The 27,554-nt window shown below is 38.9% G+C and overlaps 1 protein-coding gene across 9 annotated transcripts in view; it reads left to right on the plus strand.

Moving 5' to 3' along the window:
• SLC10A7 (solute carrier family 10 member 7) overlaps nt 1-27,554 on the plus strand; it is a 138,982-nt gene that overhangs the window by 81,764 nt on the left and 29,664 nt on the right. For 8 of the 9 annotated variants that reach the window (XM_066186519.1, XM_066186520.1, XM_066186522.1 and 5 more), the window contains exons 6-7: nt 10,275-10,310; nt 20,720-20,803. In XM_066186519.1, coding sequence (XP_066042616.1) covers nt 10,275-10,310; nt 20,720-20,803 — 120 coding nt within the window. Of the gene's footprint in view, nt 1-10,274; nt 10,311-11,845; nt 13,799-20,719; nt 20,804-27,554 lie in introns of those variants that run through there. The other variant, XM_066186527.1, reaches the window with a different exon arrangement.

Raw genomic sequence — 27,554 nt, forward strand, 5'->3', positions numbered from 1 at the left:
CGTTTGCAGAAGACGACACAATCAAATGGCAGACCTGTGTTTTTGTTCCTTTTCAAAAATCCCTGACAAGCTCATGACACAGGCTACTGCTGTAGCTGTACATTTCTATTCATTATTGATGACTTGGGGCCAGGCAGGCAGCACAGAACACAAGCAATATAGATTACCATATTGGGGGCTGGGTTTGGGGGGTTTGTGTCTATGCATGGGCTTCTGTGCATTTGGGTTGGGTTCGGCCTTGGAAATACTCAATGCTGAGTGAAAATACTACCTGAGGATAACAGTGGAAAGAGATTAAATGAGCTTTGTCTTACATTTTATTAAAACAATTCAGGGCGCTTAGACTAAAGATGAAAAAAAGGACTGTACGAGTGAGCTCACTCTGAAACTAATTGATGATAGCTTAACTTTCCAGGAGACTTAGGAATGATCTTGAAGGATCCTGGGGGATTTGGAGGGCATTTCTCACCTTACAGAGTACAGGTAGCACTTTGGCTGAGACATTTTTCCGATAAAGCCAATGTAACCTATCTAACCCATAACAATAATTACAGATAAATTATGCTGTTGGTTTGATTAGGGGTGAGGAGGATAGTATCTCATTGCGTGGATACTGCAGATAAAACCCGCATTTGGGGGAGTGGAGAATTATGCCAGCGCTTTACTGGTAAGTTTTAGGTGGTATTTCTGAATAGGAGGTCACTAAGAGACCTTTGCAATGCTAAGTGTATTATTACTATGGGTCCATAATTAACCCTCATAGGTTTTTATTGGCACAATGCTCCTGCCCATTATATATATATTTTTTTTATTTTCTTGCATGTGTCAAGGAGCAGTTTTACAGTGTTTATATTTGCACTGTTTGAGGTTCTTGGCTTGAAGAAGAATGAAGGAGATCAGTTTATTTAAACATAGTGTTTATGTTAATAAAATGTGCTTTGCTTTATCTGTTGGTGGTATCTTTATACAGAACCCGTTCTACTTGAATAGTTTTCAATTACATGGAAAGCTATAGAAAGAAATAAGTAGAATCAATTTTGATACCTGCTTATAACTGCTCATTTCTCTAGAATTTGCCATAGCTTTCCCCTCAGGTTTTTGTAATCATTCCTTTATGCTTCTGGGGTTTTTTTTCACACAGCTGATCATCATGGGAGGAAAAGTAAATGCACAGATTAGTTCATTCAAAGTTTCATTAATTCAAATCTTATTTTGTCAAAGTAATGTTTTAAACATTGACCAGAATAAAATGGTGTCTGTTAAAGGCTTGTGAGGTCCAGTCGCAAAGAACGATAGGAAAGGCTTGTGGGGACCTTGCCTGCTGGAGCTGTGACTTGGGACTGTTTCAATTCTGTTTAGAACCCTTTAAAGCAAGGCTGGTGCAGAGCATAAAAACGGCATCCTTTTCCTTTGGGAAGAAGAGGCAAGAAGCCTTTTATTGGAGGAGTGGCACTTAGCTACTCCAGAAAGCAGTGTCAGTCAAAGCAGAATGTTTACTTAGTGTCTCCCTTCCATTTCTGTGGGTCTGGTTTCTTTTGTTGGGACTTAGTACTCTTCAGTGTGTCTCAAGATACAGAATCAACTCTCTGGCTAATTGAACAATACAATAACTTCTGTTTTATGAGGGGATTGTTTTCCCTGGAAGGTCCCACAGCACCATCTAGTGCCATCCTGTCCTAGTGCCACATGGCTTTGTGGGAGCAGAGGTGCTGAGGCTGGCATGCTTTGCTGGGAATGGCTTCTTAGTAATTTAAATTAAGATTTGCCTGTGACTTGGCATGGGTCCATATACAAGGGAATTTTAGATTCTTTTAAGCTTTCTTCTTCAAGAAAACAGACTTAAAAATTTGGTCAAAAATGACCTTTTCTCGTGAAACATATTTGTTACTGCTACTGCATTTTTATTTTCTACGTACAAAACAGAGCATAAATTGTGGCACGTCTTTAACACTGCACTAATATACATTGCACTTGAAGTACACCCCAGCACATGTAATTAAGTTTGTTATATCTTTATTATATCTTAAACCCTTTTTCAAGGAAGGGCTGTGCTTACAGCTACAGACACCCTAATCCTACAAGCTCTGTGCCTTTCCTCCTCAGTCCCACCGAGGTCATGCTCATATGGTGTGGGACCTCCTTGCAGTGGTAGAAATTACAGGATTGTGTCCAAGTGATCTTTGCAAAGACAGGCAGGTCACTCTGAAAAGAGTAAGGGTGTGATTAAAAAGTTCCTTTCTCACTTTTACGTCTCCTCTAACCAAGGTCCACTTAATGTCAGTGTATAAACTCCTTTCCTGACATACCTCAGTGGTCTTGTTCTCTGCTGACACCCCAAGAGAAATTGACTTGAATAGGAACAGGCAGTGGTTTAATCAGCTGGAATTAGGAGAAATATTTGCATAGGATGAAGTTTTAAAAGGCTTCATTGAGGCGGAAGGTAAAGGAGAGGAAGAAACTCTTGAGGCCAGGAGTGATGGTCAGCAAAAGCAACTGAAGAGGAAATGGGAAGCGAAAAATGTACCTCCAGCAGGCTCAACAATATCCTTGAACTCACTGAAGATGGCAAGAAGACAGCTGAGTTAAATGCCCTGCACAAGAGAGAGGCAAGAAAAAGTTGCAGGAAGTTGGTGGATATGGCTTGATCCCGTTTCAGAAACGTGAGCAAAGGCCCACTGGAATTTCCTTGGTCACACGCAGAGCTGTGGAGCTGCTGTGGAGAGGTTGCAGCACTCGGGAAGTGTGGCCAGAAGCAGCACCTGGGATCCCACCTGTTGTAGAGGCTGTTCCACACCTTGCCAGCCAGCTCCCACCTAACTGATGGTTACAGGTCATTTGATGGAAGTGGTCATTTCCAACTCTGATTGAGACTTGTGTTTTGTGCATTGTCCCAGATATTACTCCTGTATCTCCTGTGAAGCAACAAGAAGTTTTTATAGTTGCTTTAGAACTTCAGGGTCATTACTGCTGTGTTCTGAACTATTCTGTTGCTGTGTAAGAAAAATTTCTAATGTGTTTAAGATGCCCTCTGCTGGGAAAACCAGGCAAACTGGGCTTACCTCCAGTTTTACCTTTCTGAAATACTCTTTTCTTTTTCTTGGTTTAACACTCAGTCTGGTACCAGAAACTCACTCCTTGACCGTACTGAAAAAAATGCTCTCTCCTTTTGGCTTTATTCTTAACACTTCATCTGTGACAAGTGTGGTAGTGTTACTGTTCAGATCAGGGTATTTCTTGTTTCTCTGATCTGTTTTGTTGCAAGAGCTGAACTCTCGCAGCTCACGTTCCTTTTGATTGCATTTTTTTCACACTTGTATAAAATGTAGGCAAGAGGAACATCTGAAAATAGTAATTGTTAATAAATACCGGAAATGCTTTTGATTTCTACTGTTATCTGATGCTGGTAAGCTTTTTAACATCATCTCATTGTTCTTTTTTTTTTTTCAAATTAATGTCCATTCCCACAACTGGGGGCACTAGATTAATACAACAGAACAAAGGTGGGAAAATGTCTGGAACAACAGACATTGTTGGGGGCTACAAAGCCCTCTGTATAATCTCATAGTTGATATGAAATCTGGTGTATTTTGCCCCCTTTGATAAATCAAAAGCCATTTTGACGCAGTGCTTCTAATTTCAGTTTTGTTATTAAAATCTAATATTGGCTTAATTGGATGAGTTATAGCTATTGTGATGGTGTTTATTTATAATTATAGTTGAATTGGAGTTACACAGAATTGTATTTTAGATTTTGTATTGTAGTTTGTTATCTTGGGTACACTATTTATCATTTTTTCCAAAAGTGTGTGAACTTAACTTCATACTATTTTCAATATCTTTTCAGATTTTCCTTTGATTTGTTATGGGGAGAATGGGTGTATTAAGCAGCCTAAAAAGCATCAGTTCATAAGCCTTTGTTCTCTCCAGCTTTCAGAACAGTCATTTCATATAGAACAAGACATAAAGAGCTAAATTACATATTTTATTTTGAATAATTGCAGTTGTATAAGCCTTCTCAGAACCAACAGTGTCATTAGAGTAGCTGACAGAAGAGGAATGTATAGTAGGAGTTTTACACTTGAAATTATTTTGAAAATAATTGAATTGGAAAACAAAAGGCAAGTAATTATCTGACTCCAGGAGCTTCTGTGATGTCCATGGGGGAGCAACACAGGGACACCAAGTTGCATCTTGGGGAAATGGCTGAAATTACAAGAATATGAGAAAGGTGGAATTTAATGTCTGAGATTGCAAGAGATAAAACCAAACATTCATCATCTACATTGGGATAAAGTTAGAAACAGGAGGGAAACATATTTTATTGTGAAAATTAATTTTAACATCTCAATTAACAGGAATTTGTCGTCTCTGCTGCCATCTTTAAGTAAGTTAAATGAACAGCATAGTGTGTATAGCAGCGCTTACAAAAATATTAAAAGCTGCTTAAAGAACCCATAAAAAGATAGTCTCTCAGTGAGGCTCCTGCAGCCACTGGATCCAAATACTGAGGCACTGAAATGTTCTTGGAATAATTTCAGTCACAAATTTGAAATCTTCATGCTCAAATGATTTAGTACTAAAAAACTGAGATATGTAAAACTCACAGTTGCCTCTACACCTGTTATCAGGCCTTTTTTTGTTATGTCCCTTCTGCATTCAGTGCCTACTTGTGGTTTCACGAGAACTTGGTCCCAACCTGACTTTTGGTGGATTTTGCCCTTCTGGTTTGGAACCAAGTATGTATATTTAGCATAGGGGGTTTTGTCTTGATCTGTGATGTTTGTCAAGAGGTTCTGCATAGTTCTAAATCTATATGAGGACAGGTGGGAAAAAAGAGAAGGCAGGTAATTTCTGAGGATTTTGGTGTGTGAAAGCCGTGCTTTAGCAGAAGGGATCATCCTATAAATGATATCTAAAGTTCAGATTACTGCAAAGCAGTCTGACATGGGAGTACGCTTTAAATCGGTTTATTCGAGGTGATGAATAATGTGGTATCACAGGTTATAAACAGTGTGTTTACTCAGAGGTGATGCTGTGAAGTGGAACTGTGACCAGTCTGAGGGGGTGAGGGTAGTGGGATTCTTGCGCTCCTTGATTTGAATAGACTGAGAGCTGGCTCTGAGTGCTGCTGTGGTCTTCACCACAGCATAACTCTGTCATGATAGTGAAAACACTGAACAATCAGCGTTTCTGTCTTTAGGAGTGCCCACTTTCTTTCTTTTGTGGGCTGTTGTTGTTGTTGTTTGGGTGGGGTTTTTTGGTTTGTTTCTTTTTTTTGTGTTGGTTGGTTGATTTGGTTTTTTGAGAACGTTGGTATTCTGTCAGAACTTTGGTACTAGCTGTCCTGTTGCTCACAAACATGCCTAATTCGGACCTAGAAGCACTTTTCTAGAGGCAGGGTTCTCTTTTTAAAATGTGAAACATTATAAAGTTTTCTGCAACCTTGTTAAAAATAAAGGAAAAAAAAAAATTGAAAACACACTTCCAAGCACAAAATCAAAGGAAAAAGAAGACATAAGAAATAGAAATAGTACATATTTTGACATAAAGTTTCTCTCTTTGTAATCATAAAAACTACAGTTTTGTGTTTGGAACATTTATTTGTTTGTTTGTTTGTTGGGCGGTGGAGTGTGCAGGCTGGGTTTTTTGAAGTCATTAACTCCATACTCTCACCAACTGAGCTAATCTTTTCTTTGGTTGATCTTTCTTTTCCAAAAAGTGCCAGCAACTCTTGAAATAAAGTCATTTGAGAAATACTGCCGTACAGAGAAGAAGACTGAGTTTCATTTTTCATTTGTGCTTGTCTTCTCATGATATTATCCAGCGTTCATAAGCTTTTTTCTTACACTTTATCCTATCAGTAGTAGCATGGAGATGCCACTCAGTAAATTTTTACCTAGCACTGCTTACACTTCTGCTTCTTTTGTGTCCTGCTCTGGTGGAGCTTTCAGGAACCTCTGCAGCATTAAGCATGAGTAGGTAATTGAGTTCAGAAAATACGCATTTGTTCAGAACCTTTAGTAGAAAACCCTTCTTTTCCTTTCTAGCCCTGCTTCTTTAGACAAATCAGACGTGACTTTGGTTAAGGTTTTTCTCACTGGCAGTTGCCACATGCTTGTCGTACTGATGACCTGTAAGAATGATGAAAAATTGCATGGGAAATTTGTGGGTAAAGAAAACGAAGGAAACCTCACATGTATTTCATGCCTCATTACAATAATCCCTACTTGTCTTCTACCATGTGTCCCTCTGGATCTGTGCCCACCTCTCCCTTCCTATTTGCATAATTTCATTCTTAATGATTTGCCACCATAGTTTCAAATTCATTAGGTGACTTCCCTTCCCTGTCTGATTTGGCAGCCAATTCCATGTATTGATTGTGTATATTCTTTTGGAGGATAAACACCTCTTAATGCCTACTCTGCAGCAATGCTGTACTGGATGAAACCTATAGAAAACCTCTTAGCAATTTTTTCTAATCAAAGCAAATAACAATTAAATGCATCTCCAAGTACATCCCTTTGTTAATATGTACGTTTATGTGCATGCTGGCACACACAAACCTGTATTTAAACTCTCTTAAATAAAATCAGTTTCATGATCTTTGCTGTAGGGAGATATTTCCAAATATCTGACTCTTCAGACTCCTATGTTGTATCAGTGTCTCATGTCAGGCTGAGATTTTTTTCTGCCCTTTCCAGTAAATCATTGAAATATATTCAGTCAGTCTTTCACATCAGAGGTGTAAATGGATTTCTTGAAAGTTTTTCTGCAGATAGCAAACGGCAGTCACTTTACAACTTTGACTCCATTGTGGGCAGCAGTCGGGAAGCCTAACACTCCCCCCGAACTTTGAAGATGCTAAAACTGTGTAATGACCTTGCATTCTCAAGGGCAGATGCTCAGCTTTTGCTGCGAGTGCTAACCTACAATCTGTTTATCTCCATACACTATATATTTGACAGCACTTGCCTGGAAAGCAAGGCAGGGAAAAGCGTCAAATTTAGTTCCATTTTCCTCTCTGATAGTCTCAGTGTCCAATGGACTTAGAAATGGTCATCTTTATTTTAATTTTTAGCTTCCTTTGTGCTTCTCTGCAATCTTAGAAAGCAGCTACAGTGCCAGTGTTAGAATATGCACATCTTCGTGAAGCCTCTGCTGGAGCGTGGAGTAACTGTTTTCTTCCACATTTTCTTTATTTGTAGTGAATCAGACTTTGGGCTTTACCTTCAAAATGGAAATTGTCTCCTGTATTTTCTGTCAGTAGGCTTTAGACTCGAAGTGCTCTATTTGTTATTCTTTAGTGGGTATGAATTGAGATGCATCACATAATGCTCAGGAGCACATTGAGGAGCATGCTCCTAACGAAGAGGTAATGTGTCGAAGCAAGGTGCTGTGTGCAGGGAAAGGTAATGCCTTTTGTTGGACAGATGCACCATGGTCAGGTGAGCCCTCCTTTATATCTGGGGCAGAAACTTGAAGAGAAGGGCTTCAGCACATAAAAGCACATCAGTGTTTTCAAGTTAACATGTAAATGGGCTTCACATCCCCAAAATTTGTTCTTTAGCAGTTCCATCAGTTGGTTGGGTAACAGAGGTTCCCTCCTTTAGTAAATTGTGCTCTGCTTGCACCTGTAAACCATCACAGCCACCACTGCACAACTGACTGAAGAAAAAAAAACCCTTTTGGTTTTAATGTAATCCCTGTGGTTTTTCAAACTGGCACTCCTTATCAAAATAAAACATTAACATCAAATTACTCTGATTCAGCAACAGCATGTATTTTTTAATATGAACTTGTCTATTCTGTCAGGTAATTGTTTAGCTTCCCAGGGAATTGTGTGTGTGTTGCAAATGGGAAAGTTCAACCTTGTAAATCCTTTCTGTGGTGAGGCAACAGGAAACCCACTTCTGATTATTAAGATCACCAGGTTTAGTAGCAAAATTTAATAAAAAATGGCTAAAATTGACCTTTTGAATGCTAGATTTGCAGCATGCTCAGTCAGGAATCTCTTTATGGAGTGTAAGAGGATTCTCTTGCTCTCCACTTACAGAATTACAAGAAGTGTTACTGTCACAGAGGTATAGTTTCCTTTTGTGGCACATGCTTTGAATTAGCAGTGCCTGTTGCCCACTGTGTTAATAGGGGCAAGCTTCTAAAGCAATTAAGTAACAAGTCACAGCTCCAATCCCTGGGAGGAAGGACACCATCTTGATTTATCAACCAGATAAAAGTTGGTTTGGTTTGGTTTGAAGCAGATAAGAAATAGCTAATGGTGCTGGATCAATGAGTTCATTCAGGTTCAAAGGAGAGCTGGCAGTGCTCTCTTCTCCCTACACTCAATGCTCAGTTGGTGTACAGGATGCTTTTGGAGCATCACCTCCTGCTCCATCCATGCTCCTCCTCACTTGTGCAAAAGCCTGAAGGTGGAACCCTGCTGCAGTGGTGTTCTGCCATCCCAAAATTAGAGGAGGCTAAGGGAACACTCAAGCACTTGGAAATGTCTGGTAGTATTTGAGGTGTGCAGTGTAGCTGTCAATGGGGAAAGTGTGGCCCAGGTACTCTGAGCAGTCGTCCCTAAAAGCTGGAGTTCGGCCACTCTGATGAAGTGTCTGTGTTGTCCCTACATTACACAGATCTAGCAACCAGTTCTTCCTCATAGATTCTGCTCTCTGCAAGTGTCAGTTCAGCCCTTGATGTCTCCTCCCTCCCTCAACTTTTGTTTCTTCCTCTCCAGCTGCTGCACTTGAACACCTATATTTCTTCATATCTGTTATCTGCATTTTGGTCTAGACCTCCTGTAAATAGTGAGTGACTCCCTGAAGCAATTCTTACTGCTTCTACTTCTCTTTTCAGTCTTTTATGATCTATCTCAATTGTGACATTTGCAAAAAGATAAATTATTATGGATAGCTCGGCTGTGGGGCAGTCAGATACGGCATGTATTATTTATTTTGAAATATGTTTTTAAATTCTGCAGAGCCTTCAAGTTGCACAGCTTAACTGTTGCCTCCCTGATCCTTCCTGTCTGCTATAATTTGTGGCATTTATTTGTTGCATTTTGTTTTAAGAACACAATAAGAACTCTCTGTGGCTGATAGTCCATCTGAATCTGTGATTTTTTCTTTTTTTGTGGACCCAGAAAGCAGATGCAAAACTAGTTGTTTAAGGGTTTTCTTTATATTTTCTTCTAAGAGATTGAAGTAAAGCCATGTTACTCAAAGTTAAGTGAAAAGTAGGGGACATTTGGGGTTTTTTTGTCAATTGTTTTTCACTTGTAGTTAAATAAAACATAAAATAAGCAACCTTTTAGATAAATGTGAGCATGGTTTGGACCTTTGTCCTTTTAAAATAAAGTTTGTGAGTAGCTGAAAAGCTAGCTATTCTTGTGACCTATCTGGATGAAGAATAGTCCTGGCCTAGGGAAGTTCTGAGCCAGCTCTATGAATTAGCATGCATTAAATGATGGAATCATTTTATTGAGCAATAATAAAATATTGAAGTCAGATGGAAGGATGATGGGGAATTGCTATTTGCAGCAATGAAAGTGATGCATGTCATGTTAACTCCCAACCCAAACAACTCATTCTAAGATTTGCTTTCATGAAACTTAAAATCCTCTATTTTGTCCAATCATCAGCTTTAAACCTGTTCCTTGTCAGTGAAGACAACAAATCTTTTTGCTTGCATCTGCCTGGGGAATGTGGAAAGCCGAGGTGGTCCTGTGTGATTAAATTAGATGAAAGACTTGCCTTCTACCAGTGAGACATGAAGTCTAATCAAGTGAAATGAGTTTTGAGATCTCAGCTCATTTCCTTGGGGAATATCTGCTTACATTACACAGTCACGACACCTAATTCATCACAGTTGATGCAGCTTTTGCTCAGAAGAGGACCTGGGACTGGGTGGCATGGGACTTGATCAAGTCTCCCCCTAAGGAGGAGCTGCTTAGTGAAGTTAAGATACAGCACACTGAGGGGAGAGCTTTAATATGTTCTTTTTTTTTTAAATAGATGATCCATGTTTCTGTATATCACATCTTTTAGAACAGGGGGGCTTAGGTGCAAAAAGGTAAAAAAAGGTACTTGATACTGACTGTAGTTTATAAAATGATTGCTGTATGAATGTTAAAGAACATGCTCAGTGAAGAGCGGAGTTGAGCTTGTTACTTAATTTCTATGATGTTAAAGGATGTCTGTGTATTTCCATGTACTGAGGTAAGAAAATTTTTCTGCTTCCCTGACTAACAGACTGTTTTTGTTTGTCTCTTCCAGGGCATTGTTGTAACTCCACTTCTGCTTTTACTTTTTGTAAGTATCACTATATTAATATATCTGTTATTGGGTAATCTTGTGCCTGTTAGACATTATATTTAAGGTCTAAGTTTGGATGGTTTTCACAATGCATAAATAACGAAGAAGATTTTTCTGGTCAATATTTGAAATCAGCTGTCTCCCAGGAAGGCCATCAAAATGTACCATAGTGAATGTAAACACCACCTTCACTTCATTCTAAGATGACCAAAAGCTGTTGCTCTTACAGAAGTGTAAAGTCATATGCTGTTGGTCAGGCTGGGCAAAATGCAAACACTTGCCAGGCAGGAAGATAACTCAGTCAGGAGAGCTCTTGGAGAGCTTTCACTTGCAGGAGCTGGACAGGACAGGCCACTGATCTGAAGTGGATGAGAACAGCTGGAAAAGCACTATTCAGATAAACAGAGCCTTGCTTTAGGGCAACTAAGCCTATGGGTATTTTTGTGTTAGAGGTTAGCAAGACAGATTACTGGAGCCCCTGTGCATCACTAAATGTAATGCTGCTTCATTCCTGTTAGTTCAGCTGTTACCCTTCCATTGAGGGCTTGGATCCTTGCAGCTTGTGGTTGAAAGAAAGAGAGGAGATGAAGCTTTATTTTCATGTTTTCTAAAGGCATGGATATTAGCATGCAGTGGAGAGGCTTTTGCAGGTGGGTGGTGGTGTTTAGTAAATCCCTTGTCAGATAGGAAATCTTGGTGCTTGAGGATTTGCTGGTATAAATGGTGTGGTGCAAATTGCTGAGGGCTGTGGCTTTGTGAAGAGCAGGGAGTATAGGCTGAAGCACTCAAGGATTTCAAGGAAGACACACATTTTCTTTTATGTTTGTCTTACTTTTGGCTTTGTATGTAAGCCAGCACACTGGGAAGGGGGAGAAGTCGGTCTGAAACAATTTGTATGTGGCATGCAAGACATGCACTTTTTATAGCAGGGGTGCCTAAACAACATATGGAGTGTATACAAATACAGCAGTATAAACTGGGATAAATAGTACTGTGAGAGTGGCTGTAGCATCAACTACTTCCTCAGAATAACCGTGTGGGAAGATTTTTATTTTACTAGAACGAATTGTAATTCACTGATGTAGCTGTGTTTACACACAAGCTGCTCTGACTGTATTGTATGTATTGATACACACCAGCAAAGCTTTCTCAATACACCTGGGACCATAGACTTACTGTAGGTTGGAAAAGAGAACTTTTTCTAAAAAAAAGATGGATGTTTTGTTATTCTTGCACTGAATATGTTGATTCAGGATGGTCTGCCTTGCTGTTTTCCAATCCTCTTCCCTCTTGTATATAGAAAGTGTTTCTTCCACAGACATTCATTCAGAGACCTGTGCCCTTGTTTCTAAGTGAAACTTCAGCTTTTTTTTTACTTTTGCTCACTGACAGCTTTCACCCTGCTTTACCTCACTGAGTTTGGTGCACTGAATAGTCCAAAGGGGTAATTTCTGCAGAAACTGAAATGTTAAGGAAAGATCTGTATAATCTTTTCAAGCAAGATAAAGTTCTTTTCTTTGGTGTCTTTGTAGGCAGATAACAAGATATTCTGCCCTATAGCAGTTTTCTCTGTTACTTCTCAGAAGAGATGGTAAAGCTTCATGTGTGCAAGAACAGGAAGGCAAATCATGTCTCTGTTCTTCCTACCAACCTTGGAAGCATTTGTATGAGAAGTGTGTAAAATTCACATTAATTGTCGGATGGTTTGTAACATGACATGGACTTGTTCTTCTTGAGGAAGATACACACGTGAATTGCTTTGTCATCAGAGTGATAAACAAACTTGTCTGGCGTTGAGGGGACTTACAAAAAATGTGGGGTTTTGTCACAAAGCCCAAAACTTGAGGACATCTCTTGTGGTATGTAAATATTGAAAACTTCTTGAGGTCTTCCTTGAGGGTTTCACACGTGAAGAGCAGTATTCTGGTCAGCCCAGCAGGACAATTTGCTAAGATGAGGTCTGCCTTCTCTGAAGGTTCAGTTTATCCAGTGACAGGTATTTAGGACGGCTGAACATGCACAACCCGGGTTCCCATGTCCTGTGACAGTCTGTGGCTTGGACTGCTGAAACCTTTTTTTCTTGTGAGCCTCTGAGGTTCCTCGATGCATCTGGCCTGGTGAACACATAGTGGATTCAGGCACACAGTTCACATGTTTCTGTGTGCTTGCTTACAACCTGCAGCTTCATCATTTCATGTGGTACTATGGAATGAGAAACACTGGCTAGAAAATTCCTGGTTATCGGGAATTTTCTCGTCAGTTTAGTCACACAACTTAGCTTTGATGCTTAATTAATACAGGGTGGAATTTTCAAGTTTCAAAACAAAACTTTCATTTACCTCTGCAATAACTGAGCTGAGCTGCTGAATGCTATTCATGGACCTTTCAAGTCAATGTCATCAATGAATTTTAGTTCCTGAGTCTGGTACTCATGAGCATTAACTCTTCCACAGAGTTGTGCTATGATAGTCTGAATGCTCTGTTGCATTAGTGTTGATCCTTGTTATTCTCCCTGTGTACAGTGCATAAAATACCTCTAGTGCTGCCAGAAATAAAATACACTGTTGTCTATCAGCTTGTTTTTGTTATACAGCTTAACCTGAGGTAGCAGTTATTGTTTTTATTTTGCCCTATGTGCACCAGAGAATATAATGTTGTGAGCTGCCTTTTTGTTCATAATTGCCCAGTAATATAAGTGTAAATTGTCTAAACAACATTGATATAGGCATGTTGTTGCTACAATAAATAAAGCATTTAATGCAAATAATTTATCATCTTAAATGAATGGTGTTGAAGAGGAAGTCAGTTTTATTTCTGTAAAGTATTTCTGCTATGAAACGTCTGGTGTAAATCTTCCTCAAAATTAACATTCTAAGAAGTTCAGATTAATGTAATGAAGCCTTAAATACTATGCCTGTAATTACTGGACTGTATGAGGATGCTTAGCTGAACTTTATAAAGAAGATCTGACTTTGTCACAGATACCTCTGATTAGCGTTTTGCCTAATAGGAAGATATTGAATCTTTCTTCCCAGATCTGTTAATCAGCAATATCATCATCCTCATGTTAACCCTTGTTATTAACAGCTAATTTGCCGTATTCCCAGCAAAGATGTTACAAAGAGCAAATGTCCCATAAACTGTATATAACTGGAGTTAACATATGTGGTGAAAAATTTTAAAGCAGAAGAATAAGTTTTGTTTTCTCCAAGGTTAGTTATCAAAGTAGCAGAAGTCTAAAGTGTGTGAATCTATGTACTTCTATTGAAAGACATCAACAATATTAGAGATAAGTCAGTGTTTTACATTTTTATGTACTTCACATTCTTCAGAAGCAGTTAATGTGGTATGTTAAAGACCCAATACAAAATTCATGTGTGTTTTTAGAGATACGCTTGGCAAACCCTCTGTGTGACTGTCAGGCATTATTCCTCCATTAGCTCTTTTGTCAATAAAACTACCATGACATTAGTGTCAAAACAGAATCTTCCCAAGGCTTTATCAGCTGGCTCCTGTTCTTGATTTCTGAATTTTTATTTTTATGTTGGCGTTGTAGTGGTGATGTCACAAGTACTAGAAAGTAGCACGGCTGAAATAATTCAGGAGTGGCCAAGTGAAGGAAATTTGGTGCAAGTAGTGCAGAGAAAAGTGAAATAAATAAAGCAAGTGAAATTCGAAGCTGATTTAAATGCTGAAGAGCTTTCACTTATATTTATAATCATTAAATTAAAATATGGGTCCAAAAGTTGTTCATGCTTCTCAGATTTTTTACCAAGTCTACTCCAATCCCATTAATTCAGATAAATCTGTGTTTTGGAAGGAGCTGTCAGTACTTTTTTGTTTTTAAACAGAACTTCTACACCCTATGCCTTGATTTTCTTCTCAAGCACTTGGTAAATGAGAGTTGATACCAGTCAAATGAATCGTTAAATATGCAAATATCTTAGTAGCTGGAAAGCCTTGGAAGTTGATAAGGAAGTTGCAGCTAATGGATTTCACTGGTATGTGACAAAAGGCTGATTACAGCTGGGGGGGGGAAGGGAGGGGGAGCAGCACAGTGCATTAGCTATTAACAGATCAACTCATTCATGTGGAAGATTTAAAGTGCATCATTATTTCTACCTGGTTATTTACCTCACTGTTTCCTTTCTTCTTTAATCACTGGGAAAACAAAATTCTCGGATCTGATCCAAACTCTTTACAATTAACGAGAACTTTTCAATGACCACTGTGAAATACTTACTTAATCATTTTATTGCTTTTTTCACGTTCACTTTTATGGCTTTGTTATTTAAATTGGAACAAGTAACAGAGAATAATAGGGGCCTTCCTTGTTCCTGACTCACACACAAAATACTGTAGATTTTTCTAGGTGCTTTTCTACATGTTACTGCTCTTGAGATTTTCATCTATATAAAACTAGGGGAGCCTTTCAAATGCACAACCTGCTTCAACAGGGGCAGAAGTTAACCACACATCTTTAATAGGATCATAGAACCAGGCTACCAGGAGAATCCCATCCTGACTCACCCAATCCACCTCTTTTCCATGCTGTGCAATTCACCTCGGAACTGAGCACGATCCAACCTAAACATAAGGATTTTTGCTCTCCCTCCAGTACCCTTGCAGTACCAGAAACTTGTGTCTCTGATAAACAGAAAACTAATTTCCAGTAAATACTGGTTAAAGATATGTAATCCATTTGTCTTTGTTGCCAGTGTTATACATCTGAATAGCATTTCGCTGAAATTTATCTCCCTGGCTCTGACTTTTTCTTTGCCAGCCTTCAGTCTGCTAGGCTGAACAAGTCATGCATTTCTAATCATTAAATTCATAAAACAAATCCCTTAATCTGAAGTGTTTTGTGCACCTGCTCCAGTTTAATTCCTCCTTCAGCCCAGGTGATACAAATCCTGCACAGTTGTGCAATTTGCTTCACCAAGGGCTTATCCAGGCCTCATGCAATGTCTCCAGTATCCCCTGTCTTGACTGATTTATTCTTCTGGTACGTCACAGTTTTCTTTTTCATGGATAAATTATATTCATGGTTCTTAAGTACCCTGTATTCACCAACCTATGTCCTTCCAGCTAGTCAGCCCCTTGTTTGCAGCAGAAATTTTGGATGCTAGTCCTTAAGTCCCAGCTCTCCAAGGGTATTAATCTAATTCCCATTTAGGTGTTTCTGGGTTGTAAACTTGATCTTGTTTCTGCACATTCACCCTCCAGATCATTGCACCACAGTTAAGTGGAAGAGTAGCTCTGGTGTATTTCAGATGAAGAATATCTGTGGTTATTTTTAAAGCTCTATAAAAGGCTTTAAAATCCACAGGTGTGTTTGGATTGGCTTGGTATTTAATGTGTCAGAGGGGAACCCAAAGGGGGTTAAGCATCTGTGATCACTTTAACAAGGGGAACCCAAAATATACAGTCTCATTGCCCAAGCCAGAAAAAAAAAAAAAAAAAAAAAAAAAGGAAAAAAAAAAAGTCGTCAAGATTGTCAGCTTTTGTTTTTCCGTACTTCTGAATGTGAAAATTTTTTTTAGTAGACAAGAGAACTGGAGGGTATAAGTAGACAAATAGATACATTTTCATTTGTGCCAAATCAACTCCCACAGTCACACAAGCATATAGAATATGCTAAAATATATCTAGTTATTTAGCAGAATTGGGGACTAAAGTTTAATTTTTAAGACTAATGGTGAAAGATCTCTTTGTTAAAATACATGACTGCCAAAGCCTTGGATGCAATCTCTATTGTACCTTCGCCACTTTCTGAGGGAAGAGACAATTTGCAGGTTTTGACATTATTTTTAAGTTTAAACATGTTATTTAGAAACGCCATTCTCAGTGACATGCCTCCCCTTCCCTTCCACCCATTCCTGGTGGATTATTTTGGTACCAGTCAATGACTGTGGATATTTTTCTGCTGTACTGTAATATTCTGCAATGACTGGGTTAGGGTAAGGGCTCTGGAAAGAGTCCAAAGCAAGGGAGGGCTTTGCTCAGCTGGTAACTCTTGTTCATTGCCCTCAGGATCCCATCCACATGTTTTCCAAAAGTGCATTGCATTCCGTGGCCTTTTTGTAATGGGCCTGCCGTCCACAACAGGATGTAAAGGGATTAGGGCATGGGGTGTTCCAGACAGGCCTCTGAGACAGCTGGATCTGGGTGGGATGAGAGCTACCAGAAGCAGTGACAATCCAGCATTGAATGCAAAATTTAAAGAGCGTGTCAGAGTTGCCAGACCTTTCCACCTGAATGTGGAAAAGAAAAGCTTAAAATTGAGTATCTTGTGTAAAAGAGCAGCCAGTAGTGCCCCTCTCCATCAGATCTGCCCTCTTTTCACCTCTGCCTCACTTCCTCCTCTGTGCTCAACAGCTGGGGAGGTTGAAGCTGGTTGATGGTGTGTGAAGAGCACAAAGACGCAACTTGAGGAAGCATTAATTGCAGGAGAGCACTGGGAGAGTAAAAACCGCCCCCAAAGGACAGCCTGCTCCAAAGTGGACACAATGTGTGCAGTACATGTGTCATTGGGCTGTAATTTGGTGGGACTGGGAGGATGTGTTTCTTCTAAGTCCATGGCAGTGTAGACGTGGAAACACCCACTGTGGTACCTGTCTGGTCAGCCGGAAAGATGAGAATGGAGCATCTGGCTTGTGGAGACAGTCTAGGCTGGGAGATGGAATTGTCTTGTTTTTGTGTAAGGAGGGTTGGGTTTTGCTCTTTGTTTTTTTTACCATATCTAGTTAAATACAGCCTTTTAATTAAGGATAAGCCAGCGCTTCTACCACAAACTCATAAAGAAACCCACTAAATTATTTGTTGGAGTTTTTTTAAAGCAGGCAGTCTCTTGAGAAGAAAGGTCCAGGACTAAATTAGCAAGAATGCTGCACGTCAGGTTTGAAGTACTGCATGGTGACAGAATTGTTTGGAAAGATTTGCCTGGAATTATCTTTCTGCATATCTGAGCTACCCTGCTGCAATCACTCGGATTATTTAAGTGAAAAGTGTCTTTCCCCAGTCAAGAATTTTCAGGGTCTGTTCTTGAAGAGTGAGTCCATTAAAGCAGGGCTGGCTTATTACTAAACCTATAACTGAAATGCTGCTATCCAGAATGGTGTGTAGCAATCTCTTCATAGTATCAAAAAAATTTAAAAATGTTCCTATATAAGCATAGACAACATGGTGGCATGAAATTCGTGATTTCTTTTTCATTCTGTCATGCATTTTATCTGCCATGCATCATTCCAATCAGGTAGGGGTGGGGGTTTTTCAGCTATAAATCAGCAGTTTGATTTAATGATGTCTTTATGCCAGTTCTTACAGTAGGTCTGTTTGCCATTGAAGAAAGATTCATTTTTAGGCATAGAGATTATTATAACAAGGAGGGCAGTCAAAGATAATCAGCCACTTTAACAGAATACTAATTTCTGTGCAATGTACATCGACTAGGTGGGTAGTTTCTTAAAAAAAAAAACCAACTTTCATGACAGCTAATGGAGCACAGAACTTAGCTTGATCCAACTAAAACCTGAGCGAAATCCTATTTATTCATTTGGACAGAATACTTGCATTTTGTAAGTGTGAAGGAAGGTTTAATTAACATTATATGAAGGGTTTTGTTTCCTCTGTTCCTTAAATCTCACTTCTCTTTCTCTAAACAAGCGTGGTAAGTATATCCAAAAGATACGTTCAAAGGAACTCTGGAACCCAGGCGATGTCTGGGAATCCATGGGACACTTAGAGTTGTGAGCCTGATGAGTTTTCATGCTGCAAATGTTGAGGAGGCCCTGATCAAAGAATGCTTCCATTAGCTTTGGGTTCTTTAGTATTTTTGATTCCTCATGGTTAGCCACTGTGTGTCCAGAGTCTGGGTTAAAATGTCCTTATTTTCTGTGTGGTTGGGAAGTTCATGCCTTCTCTTCAGCTTATACCTTCTGTGTCTCTCTCAGGAAATAAATTTAAGGTTAAGGTAATATAAGAGTTGAGAGACATAATCTAGCAGATGGATTTTGATAAAAAACAGCCCACTGAAACGATTGTCGAAATATACAGAAGGGAAACAAACTTAGGAGTCTGCTTGAAGACATGATATCAGTACCTTTAATTCAGTTTGTAATTGTGTAAAAAACACAGCAGAACAAATACCAAAAGTCCCACATCCAAAGCAGAATATATCCTTATATTCACAAAGTGCTTAAAAATTCCCAACAGTTTGAAGACGCTACATTTGAAGTAATATTTTTAAAAGCTGGCAAGACTGTGCCTTTTTCAGCAGTGTGTTATGCTCTTGAATAGTTTTTCATTCCTGACTTAGAAACTGATTGTGCATCCACTGAGCATAAAACTCAAAACTTAAAAGTAGTGTGCAAAGTCCAATCAACATTTTTATAGAAAAGCACAGGAGTCACTGCCAGTTCTGTGAAGCTGTGCAAGTGTCCTAGCTTGCTTAGATAGACTCCTCTGTGGCCCAGGCAGATTTTAAAGTTTAAAAATCTTCATTTTCACTTGAAAAGGCTTCCAGGAATACACAGTAAGTAATGCTTTTAGCTCCTCAGCACGTAAGAATAAGTCAAAATACCATTTGAAAAACTAAGAACCTTTTAAAATTTCAGAAGCTCCTTACAAGAATTAAAACAACAAGGAGATCATGCATGGGGGGATGATGGAGGCCTGTGCTCTCTGTAGGGAAACACTCAGAGTGCCCTGTGTCCCTTGGGAGTGTGGCTGCACTGGCAGACTTTGGGTACTCATGGGTGATCTGAATCTTCCTATGCAAGTTTTTACTTCTCCCTGTTGACTCCATGGGAAATTTAGGCTCCCTTAGTCCCGACCTGCAGACCAAAATTCTCAGCTGTGGTATCATCCTCAGGTCCCCTCCCATGTGCCCACGTTATTGGAGGTGATGGTGACGAGATACTGTAATTTATTAAACGGTCAGACTGAGTCTTAGCTGATCTTGCCAGTTGAGGTAGCACACAGACAAGAGCCAGCTCTTGTGCGTTCCTCCTGAGACTCTCCACCCAGAGTGTTATTCAGAAAGGGACATATGAAATCTGATGCCATTTGCCTGCACCAAAAGCTCAGTTTGCCCAGATATCCCCCACAGGCATGTTAGCCCATTTCACAAGCAGTGCATTTACAAACGTACAAGTACAGAAAAAGCAGTGCATCTGTACATTTCTGCCTAAAGTAAAAGGCTTCACTGTATAAAATTTCTGATTTTTCCATTCTTTAAATTTATGGAGAATGTTGTTTTATGCCAAACCCATTTGGATGGCCATATATTGATTTTTCAAGGCAGGCTTATAGAAAGTTACTAGATTGCATGATCACCTTGTCTGTCATGCAGGTAGCTTGGAATGGAAGGTAAGTGTGATAAGTATAATCCAATCTGAGTATAATTTATGACAATGATGTATATAAGAATGTTTTAGGAAATCAGCATCGTTTAGATGGTGCTGAAAAGGTTCTGTATTCTGTTGTCATTTTGAGAATCTTTAAAGTGAAATGCAAATTACAAAATAGAGTCGATCTGTGAAAACCTTTATGTTGTGTCTTTTGCCTCATAGTGAAGCAAGTGGTTGTCTATGGGAGCTCTGACAATGCTACTCAGTCTTTTAAGTGTATGTTGCTTAATGTGTGTTCCAGCGCTGTTAAAGAGGTGTTAAATTACATTAAAGGAAACTTTCCAATTACTTAGCCTAAAACAAGTCCAGTCAGAATGTAAAAAATACTGTATATTTTCCTAAACATTCTGAAGCAGGTTCCAAAAACTCCACTGACTGTGTGTGTTCCTGTTTTCTACCTGCATCTTAAAAAAAATACTTCTAGCATTTGCAATTATAGTTAGAGAGATCACCTATTTGAGGACTAAGCCTCTTGGTTTAGTATTCTTAACAAAAGAATAGTTCTGTACTTCCAGTATATCTCTTTTTTAACAGCACTGAAATAAAACATGTGAATGATGTCTTCACTATTTCGTTATTTTCATTTATTTATTGAAGTAACTACACTGACTTCTGTTGCTTGATGTTTGTATAAATGGTAAAGTAAGTCAAGCTAACTGTTTAGTTAGGAGGATTCATTCCCTGTCTCTTTAGACTATCATCCTACAAATGCTTATATAATTTACTTGACATATATGTGTAGCAGGTTTTCAATTAAATGAATATTGATGGAAATATTACCCTAGGTTATAAAATAATCAGAGATTGGTTTAGTTCTGTTTTGTGGAACACCAAACGCTTTATTGTGACTTAACTATTAAACATGTGTGCAGCTACTTCCAGTGCACATAGTTCCCAGTTTTTATGTGTAAAATAAAATGCATATTAATATCTATGTATGAAATTTGCAGGTACTAAGAAAAAGTGCAAAGTTAATGGTGTATCTTTATTTTGTAGCTTGGATCATCCTCCTCTGTGCCTTTTACATCCATATTCTCGCAGCTGTTTATGACTGTTGTAGTCCCTCTTATTATTGGACAGGTATGTCTTTTAAATATACATTCTTATTTAAAAAAACAAGATAAAGAGAGCTATCTGAAAGACAGACTGGCAACCTGATAAGCTGCCACATAGGAACAGCCTCAGGATAGTGAAGTCTAATATCAGGGAAAAGATGCTACAGTGCTCCCTGGAGCCACATTGATCTTTGTTGAGATTGAGCATCTGTCCCTCACCACCACAAACATGCGCCTCTGCCGAGAGAGGAGGCAGCTCGTGAACATAAAGTGGGAGAAATGGCAGCCCAGGCTGTGAGAAATTCCAGCCCCATACAAATGAGCTTTGAGAATACTACACAGTCCTTTTGTCACATGCCCTTTGCCTGGGGGTGATGGAAGTCCTTCCTCCCTGTGTAGTATCTGCTAATAATTACAGGAATAAAAAAATCTCAACATTAATAAACATATAAAGGCTAAGCGGTCACAAGTTAAGAAATCATAAAATTAAGTCTGCTCGAGCCATTTTCCTTATGCTTTGCAATTCGGGGTTTAGTTGCACAACTGCAAACTCTTTTTACGTGACTTTTTTACTGATAGAGTATCATGTTACACTGGGTGAAAGATATTTGTGAAATGTTATTCAACATTTAATTTTATACTCATTGTTCGTATGTTCACACAAAGCCTCATTCTTCACGGCATATGATAGAAAACTTCTACTGAATGTAAAAAATGCTAATTGCATATATAAGTTTTCTGTGATCCTTGTCTCTGTAGTGTCTCTTTGTTCCCAAATGTTAATATTAGTTATTTTTTCTCCCCTGTCATGGTGGAAAACCACAATAGTAAGACCAAAAGTTGTCATAACTGTTGTCTCTGTTCTTGGACGCTAAAACACCTGAAGTCTAATTTTTATTTACTTGTAAGTATTTGTTGTTCTCAGGCATTCAGAATGCACAGAGGGAGTACCAGGGGGATTTGCAGCTCATTCTAGCATCTAGTTGAACTCTGGGTTCAGTTGGAACCTTCTGAATTTTGTTAGCCTAAAGCAGACTTTGAAATGGAAGGCATGGTTAAAATGCAGGCGAATGAAAGCAGAGGCTATAAAGGAGCACCCTGAACAAGGTTAAGAATATCTGTCATTGCCTGTGCTACACAGGACAGTCAGTCAGTCTTGTATCAAACTACAATTGCACATTTCAAAATTGGCACGTACGGAAAATTAACAAATCCCTTTGGAAGTTTCTTTTGATTAAAAACACACATTGAAGTCTAAAAAAGGGACAAGCATGATAAACATGACAGGAGTCATCAGCATCTGTGTAACCTCTCTGCAACCATATTATCTGGAAAATGGACATTAGCTCTGTTTCCCTGAAGGCTGTGGAACTGCTCTCATGCTTTTAATTAAATGTCAGAGAGCTTCCATATTAATTAGGACAAAGGGTTGCTGATTAACCTACCTCTGTGTTGCCTTCTTACCTCATCAAAATTAAGTGTCCAGCAAAAGCAGACAGGCAAAAGTACTTAAATCCTCTTCTGAAAGGTCCAAGCCTTGGAAGCTGTTAGTTGGAAGCCTTGGGTGGAAATTTCGACAAAACAAATGCACAACAGCAGATTTAGCAATAAGGTGTCCTATAGCCATGGAGTATCAGCATCTGTGCTGTAATGTGATGTAATAAGCCCAAAGATGATGGTAGATTGCTGGACAAAGTGATAGCAAAATTTCAAGACAACCTTCATCTGTAAATATAATGGAATGTTGCTTTGCAAAGTTGTTATAAGAAATAGATATGTGAGCTAATTGGTGGAGTTGGGTGTTCTTTTAGCTGTAAGAAGTAATAAGGCTGAGTATCATGAATTGAGCAGTAGGCATATGAAAGAAGTGCTCTGTGTGATCACAACATCAAAATCAGAATTGTGATGAGGCTTAACTGAGATGGGATTTAGGAGCTCTGATAAAGACTGAAAGAAAAAATAGAGAATCTTAAAGCTTGTGTAACTCTCAATGGCAAATTAATAGTTTGGGTTTTTATAAATACACTCCAACAAGAAATAGGATGATTCTTCTTTAAAAGAGTTTGAAGCAGTTTCTGGAAGTGAAAGGTCAACAGAAGTAGCTCACATTCCTCTAAGCATAAAGACTTGGTTTCTGATGTTACTGCACTCGACTATATCTGTTCAGAGGATGTGGAAGAGAAGAAATGCTAATGGAAGCTACAGATCAGAAATGCCAGTCATTTTCATGGATTGTCTTGATTAGATAGAGCTGTACAAAGGTAAACCAACCTGCCTAGATAGGAATAGAAGCCATTTCTGAATGTGGATATCCAAAAGTAATGGGCAGGAGTCCGGGAAGACAGTAAACAAGAAAAGGACTGATACCAAAAGATCCAGTGATAGGTCTCCTTGTCCTTCATGTGGTACATGTCCTTCACATGTTTGTGAATGACAGGTCGCTCACTCTGGGGTTCCAGATGTGTTAGGAGATGATGGCCCACCATTCCTGAATGACACCTGCAGCAATTAATTTAAATTTATCATTTCATGCCCACATCAATTTCTTCCCACTTGCAGCCATACTGTTCAGCAGAAAAGTCAGTGGAAGAATGCCTGGTAGCAAAGAGCTTGTTTGGAAGAAAAAAATCCCAAGCTTGAAACCGGCCTGCTTGTAGGATTGCTTCTCCTCAGGCTTCCTAACTCATCTGTGTTCAACAGGGGCTTTATGCTCAAACCACATCAGTGTAAAACAGAGGAGGCTGCTTAAAGGAAGCATTCTCCAAGGCCTTTATTTTCCTTAAAAAAAAATCTTGCCTCTGGGAAAACCTGTGTTGCCTAAATGCTCATTTCCTGAAGCAGGCTGCAGAGCTGGCTGTTTGAGCAGCCCCTGGGATATAAGCAAAGCAGATAAGAAGGTGCTTTTAGATTTGTTTTGTTTGGGGTTTTCTGTTTGCTTAATGGCAAAACGGATCAAGAGTTTTGGTTGCTTGGCTGCCTTGTCAGAATTTTTGATGATGGCTGGGAGAAAGAAGTCACTGTAGTGTAATTGATGCTTATTTTCTACTGGTTTTTGAACTTTTTTTTTAGCTTTTTAGGACTACTATTGACAGGAGTCAAACATGCTCTTCTAACTGCTGACATTGAAATGTGTAAAGGGCTGCAGGTACAGGCTCTGCTCAGATGGTGGCCCATTCTTTAGGGAAAGAAAGAACTGTTAAAGGAGGAAGAAGGTATTATGTTATCAGAAAGGCATGGAGTCTCACAGATAGCACTGATTGATAGATGGTCCCCAATAAGAAGAATCCCTCTGTTCTTTGTCAGAGATGTGCAGGTTGTCTGAACCGAAAAAATCTTGTAGCCTGTGTCCTCAGTGTCTACAGACATGTTCTGCTAATTGACAGGCTGATGTTACTCAAATCAGTATTGATAGTACAATATTGCATTTGTATTTGTAGAGTAACAAATAAGACCCCTCTGACAAGAGGTCTCAAAAAGGGACACAATCTATGCTATTTTATAAAGATCTAATTTACTATAAGCCTTGAAGATCTGTAGTGGGTAAGAGCTTGTTATTTGTGCATCACTCTTGTATACCTCTAAGGGGGATCTGAGAATACTTGTTACACGATAAACATGGTAATAGATATTTCATGGAAAAGATTCTTGAATCTGCTCTGGCAGCTTGAAGTTCTGATTATTTTTTATCTGGGTAGCAGAGTCCTGGCTAAGATTGCTGCTCTCAAGCTGTTGTGATTTTCCTACAATCATTGTTTCCCTGTCCATAGATATTAGTAATACTTTTAGTCATCAAAATGTAAGGTTTTGAGAAATATCCAAGCAGTTTCATCGTGACCAGTTGTGAGATTTCGCTGGAGACTGTTGTTTCTTTGCTTATTTTTTCCTTCTGAAGTGACAGATAACAGGAACAGTGAAACCCACTGCAATGTTTCCTCTCCCCTTTTTGCAGACTTTCTCCATTCCCTACACCTAAGTGCTTATGACAGACTTTTATTTTATGTTTTATATTAAAGAGTGATTTATGATTAAATGTTAATGAAATAGAATTTTCACCGTGCTTTCATTATATTCTACTAGTTTGAACATTTTTCAAAGCAGCACACCAAAACCCACTGTTTTCTATGAATAAATAATAAAAAGCTTGTCTGTACATTATCATTCATGCATTCTCTAGTTGCCCCATTGGTGATTTGTCTGCCAGTGTAAAGTGGGCACTTCACATTAAACAGACCTTAACTAAAGCTAAAATTAATGTTATGATTCTGTATAGTTCTTCTTCCCAAATCTATAAAATGAAACCAGTTGTACAGAAATCCTCACTGAGCCTAGTCACGGCCAAAAAACATCTTGATGTCCTACAAGTAAAGGATTTTAAGTGCCTTCTGCTTCGTTGCCCAAAATGTTCCAGAGGAACCCTATCAGCATTTGGGAGCTGTGCTTATAAACACAAGTCTAAAAGGGTGCTATGTTGCAATACAAGTTGTAAGTGAAATTGAAACAAAAAAGCTTAGCAAGGTATTTATTTTTAAAGAATGAGAAATGGAAAGGGGGAAGGTAGGTGGCAGTTGATAGGGAGTAGAAGGAACTATTTAACTACAGTGGGGGAAACAAAAATTAACAGAACGGTTATCAAAAAAAAGGGGGGGAATAGTGTCAAATCTTTCTGTTCTTGTAAATTAAAATCCACACAGAAGTAGCCCTGATTATCTTCAGAGTCCAGGGGAGCTGTAGGGAGGAGAGGTACCCTGGGAGATGAGCTCTCCTAGGGGCTTGTTGCAGAGGATAAAAAAGCAGATAAAAAAAGCAGATAAACAGCCTTCAGAGCACAGTTCACTCCCTACTAACACCTGACTCAAAGGTGAGGCAACAGAGCCTCCTTTCCACAGAACGCAAAACATGAAGGAAACATACTGCTGCTGCAGGCACCCTTCACATTTTTACTGTGTTGTACCTGTTTATAAGGTTTTAAAGCAACAGTTGTAAATTACCCCAGACTGTGAAAGTTAATTTTGAAAGTGCCCTCATGAGGTTTTTATAAACCTTGCTTTAAAGGTGTGCATGTGTCAAGAGCTACCTCTTGGGAGTAAACTGACTGACATAATGGAGGAAGATAGCTTTTAGGGGAGTTTGGTGAGCTGAGGGGAAAAAACCAAGATGCTTGTAGAAAAAGATTTTTTCCCCCTCAGATTGCAAAAATGGCTTTTTTCCACCCTGTCTTCAGAAAAGAAACATTAGATTGCACACTCTGTAGCATAAGGATAGATTTGACATTTGTTGATGTCCTAGGAATGCAGGTGAACCATCACAGGGTCTGACACTTTACAGCAGTATTCAGGAACAGGAATTTATGCCTTCACACAGGTAAAATCCCTCTAAAATTTTCAGGATCCAGCTGAAGTGATGCAAGTTTGGCTGTGTAAAAGGGTCTGTGCATTTGAACTGGCATGCAGACCTTGTATTTATGGAGGCTGGTTATGCTATAGAAATCTGTGAAGGATGTCCATCCTAGCATCTTATTTCATTTCTACAACCCAGTTAATGTCTCTTCCATTCCAGGATCTGATTCTTTATACTGGTTTTTACAGCTGCTGTCATCTTAGTTGATTTTCTTCCCATTTTTCTCACCTTTCATGTCTTACAGGCTTCACTGACATAGTTCCCAATATTCCATGCAATTGTGCTTCTTGGTTTGCCATCATTATATAAGAAGAGATACGGAAAAAATTCTGGACTGTCGAAAATATCTAGCCTGACTCAAAGGTTTTCAAAAGAAAATTTTACAATTTTAAGTTCTTTGCAAAAGTTTGTTGCTATAGGTAGTAATAATATTAATTAAAAATGAGTTAGGAATCCTACCTTAGGAGACAAATTAGGTAAGGTCACTGCTGCATTTAGGTGTGGTCATAATCCAGCAGTTTCAGCTTGTTTACTCTTGTGCTTGAACACAAGGAAAAGGTGACTTGTGTTTGTTTCTTTGCTGAGATGGTAATGCCCCAGGTGTTCTTCCCAGGTATTTAGAAGAACATACCAATACACAATCAACAAAAGGAGCAGAAGTGCAGTAAAACCACTGTAAATTCTGTTAAGGAGGAAGTCGGTCCAAAAGAGTTGGTAGAATCAGGGAAAATCTATTTTGCATAGTGATGTAAATACCAAGAGACACTCTTGTGTATATTGGAAACAGAAAAGGTGATTTCCTATCTATTCCACTGGGATTTTTTAGGCTTGGATTGTTTGTTTGGGTGTCTTGGGGTGGGTTTTTTTTGTTGTTTGTTTTTGGGGGTTTGTTTGTGGTTTTGTTTGATTTTAGTTTTAGGGGAGTTGTTATTGGTTTTGGGTTTTTTGGGTTTTTTTTCATTTCTTTGTGTTAATAAACAAATAAGTTACAGATCTAGGTAATTTTTAGGAGATGTACTGCATGACTAAAGTCAGAAATTATTCCATTGCATATGGGGTGGGGGGAGGGAGGCTTCTTGCCCTATTTAGTTCAATTAATAATGAACATTAATGAATTACATTGTTCATTGCATTTTTTACCTTGTGTGTCCAGCACTTGGGCAGACAGGTGGAAACCGTCTAGCTGTATTTTACTGACAGATTTCTCTGGGCATACAGTGTGACTGTTTTGAAGGTACTATTAGGGAAGTGAATTGTTTTTCTGTAACACACCTTCTGCTATTTTCACGTATGGTCTAATAAAAGATGAACATTATTTACCTGCTTTGCTGGACTGGCAGATCATGTTTCTTTGCCCAAGGATGTTAAGTGAAATCAGC

This window comes from Chamaea fasciata, unplaced genomic scaffold (assembly GCF_029207755.1).
Source record: "Chamaea fasciata isolate MVZ Bird 193981 ecotype frontalis unplaced genomic scaffold, bChaFas1.0.hap1 SCAF_6, whole genome shotgun sequence".
Classification (NCBI taxonomy): Eukaryota; Metazoa; Chordata; class Aves; order Passeriformes; family Sylviidae; genus Chamaea; species Chamaea fasciata.